The 10041-nt window shown below is 38.7% G+C and overlaps 1 protein-coding gene across 1 annotated transcript in view; it reads left to right on the top strand.

Annotated features, from left to right (window-relative positions):
• The window catches only part of XPO4 (exportin 4), a 73727-nt gene that overhangs the window by 31042 nt on the left and 32644 nt on the right, over positions 1 to 10041 (top strand). The window contains exons 6-8 of the mRNA XM_008067988.2: positions 911 to 1023; positions 5563 to 5720; positions 6008 to 6182. Of these exons, the coding sequence (XP_008066179.1) occupies positions 911 to 1023; positions 5563 to 5720; positions 6008 to 6182 (446 nt within the window). The remainder of the gene's footprint in view (positions 1 to 910; positions 1024 to 5562; positions 5721 to 6007; positions 6183 to 10041) is intronic.

Here is a 10041-nt window from a genome sequence, read left to right as displayed (position 1 = left end):
GTCGAGGCTGCGGTGGCTGGGAGCAGCCACTGCACTCCAGTCTGGGCGACAGAGTGAGACTCCAATTTCAAAAAAAAGAAAATAGAGCATTTGAATTTCTATCTAACTTTTGCAAACTGTGGTTTTGGATAATTCTTGTTAAGATTTATCACCTAGTGAGGTGAATGCTTCCTGGTCGAGGTCTTTCAGCTCGTGTTTGATTGGCAGCTGAAGGGCAGTAACTACTGTTGTTATCCCCAAGCAGCCCTCATTTCTGAAAAGCCTCCATTGCTGCGGCAGTGGCAGTGAGGGAACTATTCACAGACACCCACTAATATGTAGTGATGACTTAATGGTGAAAACAGGATCATATGTGAAGTGATGTTGAATGCCTGAATGCCATGTACATTGCTGTTTAGTCTGTGGGGATTTTAAATGAATGCCTGTTAAGTTTCTTCTCAGATTATTTCTTTGCTTGGATTTGATATTTGGATGCTGTGATCTGTGGGAGTTTTTCTTCAATATGATGTGTTTACCCTTCTTGTTCCTTTTGTTTGTTTGTTTGTTTGTTTTTGTTTTCCCAGGGATTATTCTTTTTGTAAGAAATATTATATGAGGCCCACATTTTGGATATGTGGTTTTAGCTGTTGTGAGCTAATGGGAGAATTGATGTGTTAAACCTGCAGAAATCGATTCTGGTGTCTGTTTTTGCAGTTTCAACCACAATGTCTTGCACTCTTGTAGCAGTCTTCATTCTTTTTTTCCAGCATTTAATGCCCTTTATCCCTTAGCTTCATGCGTGAATTATGGAGCATATGGAAGAGGCTTAAACTGTTACTGTTACATTCTTCCTGGATGGCTCCTGTTATATTTAGGATACACTTTCGACAAAGTAAGAATGTTATTGTTGTTGACCTTGACACCAGATAACTGGGCAGACATTATATAGCTATGTTTGAATCCTCGCAAAATGTGCTGTTGAAGCCAACGGAGTCCTGGCGGGAGACTCTTCTGGACAGCAGAGTGATGGAGCTTTTCTTCACAGTGAGTCTTGCTCTTCGTCTCTGGTAGCAAGGACCATGGGAAAGTGGAAATGCCTTCATGTTTTCCTTGAGTAAAACAGAGCAGGTTGCGTTTCTCCTTTGAGTCTTCTTTTCTAATCAATATATCTGCTTAAATAGAAATTGTATCAAAAGATTCTTGCTAATTGATAAAAATATAATTATGAAGGGTTTAGTATCCTAAGGCAGAAGTTCTCAGACTTCTTATGTAGGACCCCTTTGTATTCTGAAACATTGTTGAGGACCCTGAGGAGCTTTTGTTTATGTAGGTGATTCATATTTATCCTGTTACAAATTCAAAACGAGAATTTTTAAAAAATTCACTTATTAAAAATAGCAATGAGAAATCATTAATATTAGCACAAATATTATGACATTTTAATGAACAAATGAGTGAACAAAGCAAGTTTAGTAAGAAGAATAGCACTGACTTGCATCATTTGCAAGTCTCTGATGCCAGGCTTATTAGGCAGCCAGACTCTCCTACCTGCCTCTGCCTTCAGTTAGTTGCAATATCCCGTATCATGCAGCCTCGGAAGAAGCTCCATGTATACGTGTGACAGTGAGAATGGAAAAGGCAGATACTGTCTTAATGTTACTGTTAGTGGTTTTAAGAAGCTCTGGGGACTCCTGGGCCCCGTTTTGAGAACTGCTGTTCAAGAATAGTGTACTTTTTATGGACTGATTAAAGTTATCAGTCATGGGTTGATATTAAATAACAGTTAATTTCAAGTATAATTTTAATAGTCCTCTTTATTATTGGCTAACTATCAAGAAGTAAGCAATATGTTCCCACATTTGCCAGTGAGTTTCCCCAATAGAACAGTCAAAAGCTGGGAAAAAAAATAGATGCCTGTGTGTGTGTATGTGTGTTGGATGCTAGATGCCAATTTGCAGTTATAGGGCATTCAAGTTAGTTGGATATAATGACTTAGACAAAAACCCAAATAAAGACCAGTTTAAAAGGAAAAAGAAAGCTATTTTGCTTATTCTCAGTTGTTAATTATAGTTTCTTTACACTTGTTTTAAAAATATTGTACACTAGTCTCACAATTGTCTTTTTTTATTAAATTCTTTAAAATATTTTAGTCATATGATATGTGTTTTAAAATATCTGGAACAGGGTTGTCCATCCACGGGTCTACATAAAAGATATTTTCTATTGAAATGTTCAGGACATTTCAGATTAACATTCATATGAATGTTCTGAACATTAATCAGCTTGTGTTTTCTTTTAAAAATCATATAAATGATGACTAAAGCCATTATCAAGATCAAAGAGATCACTGTAACTAAATTTTGAAATTTTGTGCCTGCCTCATCTGACAGGAATGGTTTTGATACGAATCCAAGTTCAAGTCTTTGTGTTGTGCACTCGACTGAAAGCAGATCCCACTCCAGCAGTGTTTGAAAAGGTGAAAAACTTGCTGGCGGTCCTGAAACAAGTCCACCGAATCTGAACAGCTGTCTAGACAAACCAGACAGCTGCTCTTGTCAGCTGTGAACGACCACAGGCAAATAGCTTTTGAATTTGACAGTTAACCCTTTTTTCCTTTATTTGAACTGTTTTGTGTTTGTAGCTAGTTTCATTTAAGCAGCTTATAAACAATTTTAAATTTTGTTATTTGTTATGAAATGATCACGGGTGATCTTTATTTAGTTGAATTTTTGTTTAATTTAGTTTCACTTATGCAAATTCATTGCCTGATTTGAAGTCCCTTTTCACCTGATACCACTGTTGTCCTGGATTTGAGCAGGTCATGTGTAATGATACTGCTGCCTGGGATCAAGGCTTCAGATCTGTTGATCCCAAGACTTTAAGCACATAGGAACACTTTGGGTTGTGTCCTGCCCCTCAGAAGTTTACAGACCTCTTGATTTTTAATTCCTCCACAGAGTCTTGATAAAACACAACATCACTCTCATTAGTCCTTCATCCTACCTTTTTGACAGAATCTTCTTTATCTTGCTCAGAGTCTCTTCTTTCTTTTGCTCATCGCGTACATACTGGCATTCCGATCCTAACTCTCAGCCTTGCTGACCGTATGCCCTGTCCTGGGGCCATCTCTTCCCCACGTAGGGCTTGGGCACAGTTCGCCAATGACTCCTCAGTCTATATTCAGCACAGCCTGCTCCTGGACTCCAGAGCCCTCTAATCCAAGTGCTTACAGGGTGTGTGAGTGTGGAGGACCCACGGAGAGCTCAGATTTAACGTGTCCCAGTCAAGTTCATCAGCTTATGAGATTGCTTCTCCTTCTGTATGCTTTGTCTTGACGAACAGCCTTGCCATGCACCACATCAGTGTCCTGCTCGACTTTGCGTTTTTTTGATCCCTCTTGCCTCGTTCCCATATTCAAGCGTGAATTCATTGTTTACTTGTTTAATACAGTTTGTATTGAAATACATGTTCAGATACGGTAGAGTTATTTTGTGATGCTGACATTGGAAGCGGGGCAAGAATCTGTATTGTGTAAGAATCAATCATGCATCATGAGTTTCATGCAGTTCATATTTCAGGGAGCATACATTAAGCTTGAATAGTGCAGGCAGTCTCCATAGATGGTTCTTTATTTTTATGTTACTTTATTAGAGTGTCAGCATTTTGACATGGATCCTGTATCATGAGGGTGTTCTTTCTTTTTTCTTTGGTTCCTCACTTCTGGGGCAGGAATGAGCTACCATCTGGCTGCCGGGAGAGAAAATGTGAGAGGTTCTCTGTTGTCCCAGGTCACGTCACACCTGTGGATGGAATGTATCCCTGAACGTCATGCTTGGATGTTGAGTAGGTTCCAAGGCATGATGACAAAAATCTAGTTATGGGTTTCAGATAAAGGACTTAGAAGAATGAGTTGTGTCCAAGAGTTCATGAACTGGACTGTGTGCACATATGAATGTGTCTCCTCCTGCACTTGGTATTTTGGAGTGTAGTTTGGAAAACATTTGTTTTCTAGGCCAGGGATTTGCAAGCTTCTTTTGTATAGGGCCAGATAGTAAATAATCCAGACTTTGCAGGTCACGTGGTCATACTCCACACTGGCATCTAGTGCAGGAGCAGCCACAGGCAGTGCATAGTCTAGCATGGTGGCGTTCCTGCACGACTTTATTGATGCTCATTAAGATGGGAATTTTTGTGTAATTCTTATAGGTAACAAAAGATTATTATTATTTTTTATTTCCCCCAACTATAAGAAAATGGAAAAAAAAATTCTTAGCTCACAGTCATACTTAAACAGACCAGAAGACCAGATGTGACTCTTGGGCTGTGGTTTGCCAACCCCTGTTCCATGCCAGAGTGCAACATGTTTTACACATGTCAGTAGATCAATGAACTTTTGTAACTTTTAGAGACAACTTAGTACCTTCCATTTCATGATTAGAACCTTGGAAATTTCAGGGATTAAGGATTAATGGAATCAATCAGTGAACAAAGATTTATTTAGTGTTCATTGTTGCTCAACATACCAGTGAGAGTTTAAGAGAAACGTTCTAAACTCGAATAATTAACAAATGATTTGAAGAATCAAAGTGAACATAACCTGAAATGTTCAATGTTGTGTAGCATTTACAAAGTAGAGAGCTTTGTGTGGGAAAAAAATGGGCTGGAGCAGTTAAGTGCTTGTGGGAAGTTGAAGATAGTCACAGGAAATGTTGGACAGACTAGTGATTATCATATCATTTCTTTGCTAAGTTTTTCTTGGCTATACTAATTATGTCACATCACAAAAGTGAAACCGTTGCCATCTGAGAATATTATATTATAAAACTAGAGGGTGGCATTCTGAGAGCATTTCCAATGCGCAAAACACCGTACCAGATGCTTCACCTCCATACTGCGTCATTGAGCAAAACTCTGGATGAGCTTTTAAGTGGACTTAAGCATAATTTAATTGAAGGTTGGTGACTCCGATGCTAAAGGGAAAAAATTAAAAAAAAGAAAGAAATGTTTTAGCATTTTTAAATGACAGTAATGTAGGATAAAATGAGACTCAGACACATTATAGGCAGTCTGAGAACTAGTGAAAGATTGTGCTTATGTGTTGGTTGAATGAACAAATGAATGTCTAGGGATTCAACGGTATATTAGTTTTCTAAGTGTGCAACTGTTTATTTCCACTAAAGCAGCATCTACACTCTTGGTTGAACTTGTCTGCTAACTTTAGTAAGAAGCTGCAGCTAGGCATAGCTAGCATAATACAGATGACTGTCGTCGTTGCTGTTTTTAGAAGAAGCAGTATGTCTGACTGGCTGGCATCTGTTTCTCTCTTTGTCATAACATGCTGGAGACAGCTCAATTTTCAAAATGTAGGTAGCCCTCAGTTAAAATTAACGGATATGCTTAAAATCATGGCCTATAGTGTAAAGTGGGCTGAGGGGCAATTTTCAAATTTAGCTTCATTTAGGAATTAATTTTCTAGAAATAACCAGCTACAGTGATTTTCCTTTACCTTGGGTGGCATGGTTAGGCACATGACCCTTAAAAAGGAAGAATTTGTTTTTATAGATTAGTAATTCTTTCTAACAGGTACATCGAAAGATCAGAGAAGATTCAGACATGGCACAGGACTCTCTGCAGTGCCTCGCCCAGCTTGCGTCTCTGCACGGACCCGTCTTCCCTGATGAGGGCTCGCAAGTCGATTATCTGGCCCACTTCATCGAGGGGTTACTGAGTACCATTAATGGGTAGGTTTGCTTGCAGGGGTTACTAAGTACCATCAACGGGTGGGGTATACTGTCCTTTATCACTGGAAAAGGACCTCTGTGTTTTCTCTTTAACTGTGGGGAAAAAACAAACTAGTGATTTTTCCTCCTTCTTATAAGTGAAAGTAAAATTATGTGAGTAGTTTGAAATTAATGCCCAGAGACATACCTTCAAAAGGGAATTGGTAGTAGTATTTGCGCTTTTGGAGATGAGTGACTGTAATTTTTCTTCTGCCATCAATTAATCATACTTGTTATTTGACTTGTAGAATTGAAATAGAAGATTCTGAAGCAGTGGGCATCTCCAGCATCATCAGCAATCTGATAACGGTGTTCCCACGCAATGTCTTAACTGCCATTCCCAGTGAACTTTTCTCCTCCTTTGTCAACTGCCTCACACACCTCACTTGCTCTTTCGGGCGAAGTGCTGCATTGGAAGAAGTGGTGAGTGACTATGTTCAGATCACTTGGGTCCACTTTTTACAAGGAAATTTGTGGTGTCTTTGGAACGTTCTAGTGACCAGTAATTGCTGGGAGTATGTGCTGGCTATTGTGAAAATGACCTCTTTGTTTACATTTGCAGTTATTTAAATCTGTGACTTTGGCTGGGCGTGGTGGCTTACGCCTATAATCCCAGCACTTTGGGAGGCCGAGGTGAGAGGATTGCCTTAGCCCACAGGTTCAAGACCAGCCTGGGCAGCTTGGTAAGACCTCATCTCTACAATAAATTAAAAAAAAAGTAAGCCGGGCTCGGTGGTTCAGCCTGTAATCCCGTACCTTTGGGAGGCTGAGGTGAGTGAATTGCCTGAGCCCGCGGTTTCGAGACCCACCTGGGTAGTGAGACGTCATCTCTACAATAAATCAAAAAACCAGCTGGGCGTGGTAGTGCATGCCTGCAATTCTGGCTACTTGGAAGGCTGAGGTAGAAGGATCGCAGGAGCCCACTAGGGCAAGGCTGCGGTGGCCGGGAGCGGCTACTGCACTCCAGTCTGGGCGACTGAGTGAGACTCCAACTCAAAAAAAAAAAAAAAAAAAGTAGCTGGGCATGGTGGCCTGTACCTGTAGTTCCAGCTACTTGGAAGGCTGAGGTGGAAGGATCACCTGAGCCTAGCTGGTCTAGGTTGCAGTGGCTGTGAGCGTGCCACTGTACTGCAGCCTGGGCAACAGAGTGAGACTCCAACTCAGAAACAAAAAAATCTGTGGCTTGAAATCACTTCTGTAGATAAAATTTATTGGTTTTAAAATTTTAAGATGAATGTAGGAAGCCGAATGAAATGCTTATATTAAGAATTGTGTGGAAAGCCCATTTTAACAGTGAAAATAAAGTAACTTTTAGGGTGCTGCTGTGGTATGGTTGTGATTATGTGTAATTTTATTTATATATATTTAGAATTTTTTATTTTGGACTTATTAGAAATTAAGTAAACATAATTTGGTTCAAATCATTGTAACCATGCTTATCTCGATTAGGCTGTGCTCTTTAATTTTGTCGGTGGTGTGGTTTAATAGTGTATCTTGGTAGAATTTATAGTAAAGTTAAGGCAAATAACAATACTAAAGCTGTCTTTGGTACAAATTTTCAAATGTGTATTTCAAATTGCACATTATACATATTACTGTGATTTCCTACTTTAATCATGGAAAATAATTGATTTCTTTCTACAAAGTAGTTATTAAATTGTTGAAACTAAGCTTTCTTTTTGTGAATCAAAATGTATGTCTTTATCAAAGAATATTTGTTAGAATTTTATGCTAAATCTTAAGTTGTTTTGGTGAAGATCTGTGTGTTTGTGAGATTTTTTTTTGTATCCCTGCAGGGGTGTTCAGAAAATAAAGAACTCAGGACTGATTGTGTTCATATAATTGAGCATGTTGGTGATTTGGGGAGGAAAGGACCTGGGCTAGGCAGGTATTTATTTCTGTGGTAGAAAAAAAAATCTAGGCAACAAAGCATCATATTTTGACCTTGGATTTTTTTCTAGGGGGATAATTTATGTTCTAAACATAAAAACCCAGAGACATTTTAAATATTTAATATTTACTCCCATCCCTTTCAAATGATCACAGATTCGGAACTAGTCAGGCTTTGTTTGACATGGTTTCTTTGCGTTTTCCCTTTCCCCCAGCTTTATTTTCTTTTCTAAACCAGATGGATTAAAGAGTATGTTATTCTTATATTTAGAAACCCAGCTACCTTTTAGTTTCTGTTTGCAATTTGACAGTGTTCCTGAACATGTTCAAGAAGATTTGCTGGAAGATATGTGACATTTTGGGCTTGCAGATTTTAAGTTCAGAATTTATTTATTTTGAACAGGACACTGACACCTTGTCAGGCAAACAGTTTTTCTGTCAAGGTTTAGCAGGAGTGTTGAAATACAAGAAGCCTAAATGTATTTCTCAAGACGTAGGTATGTATTATACTTGTCTCAGAAGGCATGCTGTAATTGTGATCTCCCAACAGATTTTATTTAAGAACATGTTATTTCTTTTTATCTTTTAATTAGTTTTTAATTGATCTGTTTATAACATTTAAAAATTCTTTTTAAAAACAGTTGGTCATCTGTTGAAAAGGACAGAGGGAAAAGATTTGTCTAAAGCTTTGCCAGGTTGGGAGCTTTGGTGAAGTTGAGAACTAAGTGGTGGCCCCTGTGTGGTAACTCACCTGAGGACTAAGCAGATCCTGTTTGTCTTATCTGCCTTCCGCCCTTTTCACCAGATTTGATGTGTGCTGGGAGCGTGGGGCAGTGGGGGCATGGAACTTGGGCCTTGGGGAGTGTGCACTGATGCCAGAAGTGCCAGAACAAGTCTAGCCAGACCAGACTGGACCATCTGGGGCAGGGACTGTTTCATCTTTTGTTTCTGCGGGCACTCAGTGATTGCATTAATAGTACATAATACATAGTTGTCCTGAGATGGAAAAGCCAAATCGATGTGATCTTTTAGGTAAACTTTGAAAATTGAGGCATAGGAATAACTGTAACTCAGCTAGGATATTTGGAAGAAAATTACTATTTCACCTTTAATAAGATTTTCCTAAAGCAAGTGTTTTAAAAGTTATTTTGGCCAGGTGTAACTCAGCTAGGATATTTGGAAGAAAATTACTATTTCACCTTTAATAAGATTTTCCTAAAGCAAGTGTTTTAAAAGTTATTTTGGCCAGGTGTGGTGGCTCACACCTGTAATCCTAGCACTTTTAGGAGGACAAGGCAGGAGAAATTCAAGACCAGCCTGGGCAACATAGTGAGACCTCATCTTTATTTTTAAATTTAAAAAAACATACAATTAATAAGATAAATAAAAATATTTCATTGCTTTATTTAATTTTGATTGGATCATATATTCCCATGCAGTATTTCCTGACTTGTATATGAGTCAACTGTATTTAAATCTGCTGCACCAGTCCTAGAACAGAAGTGGTGTTTAAGTTTTATAGAATTTTTGCAACTGAGATAGAGTATACTGGATTTAAAGTAAGCCTACTTACTGTCTTAACTGTTGCTTCATAGAGTATCTCTTATATTGTTTTTAACATTAGTAACATAACCAGATCCACTGGGCCTAGGGCTCAAAAATGAGTGCACGGGAGAGGTAGAAGAGGGATTGCCCTTCTGCCCTGAGAGCAAGATGGGCCCCTGAGGTGTCAGTCCCCTGTTCAATTTCTTAAATACATGTTGAGCATCTGCCATGTGGAAGCACAGTGTCCATGCATATGTCTTCTTTTGCATTAAGAATGTGAAATTTCATGTGCATTTCCTAAAGGAGAGTGTCTTAACCCAGGAGTGCAACGTTTATAGTCTCTGTCAATTACAACTTGGTCTCTTGGTGTGCTTGTGGTGGTGGATTTGTGTGTTTAAGGGATCTATCTGTGGGATTCTTCTGGAAGTATTTGTCTACTAGTCATTTTCTCTTGGAGGATTTCAGAAGCCAGGAATACTGCCAGCTGCACAGGCACTCTGAAGTCAAGTTATTTCTGTACTGTAAGGACGAGCTAGAAAAATAAAAGTCGCTGGAGAATGAGTTAATTTCTTTTACATCTGGCATTCAAAGACTTCTAAATTCCCATGTTTTTAAATAGAGAGTTCATTAAATTTTATTTGTGCTGTTTCTGCCACTCTTCTTCTCTATTTGCTTTAAGTGACGTTACACTAGGAAAGAATGTACTTTGAGCAGATGAACAACAGAGTAAGATAGTAGGATAGGGCTTTTAGTTGCTTTTTTTTTTAAGTGAGAAAGCAGGATTTATTTTATTTTGATTTTTATTTTTTTTTGAGTTGGAGTCTCACTCTGTCGCCCAGACTGGAGT

This window comes from Carlito syrichta, unplaced genomic scaffold (assembly GCF_000164805.1).
Source record: "Carlito syrichta isolate Samal-C Ts95f unplaced genomic scaffold, Tarsius_syrichta-2.0.1 Scaffold309850, whole genome shotgun sequence".
In the NCBI taxonomy this organism is placed as follows: Eukaryota; Metazoa; Chordata; class Mammalia; order Primates; family Tarsiidae; genus Carlito; species Carlito syrichta.
Note: the sequence above shows the minus strand (reverse complement) of the source record. Positions and strands in the feature narration are given on the sequence as shown.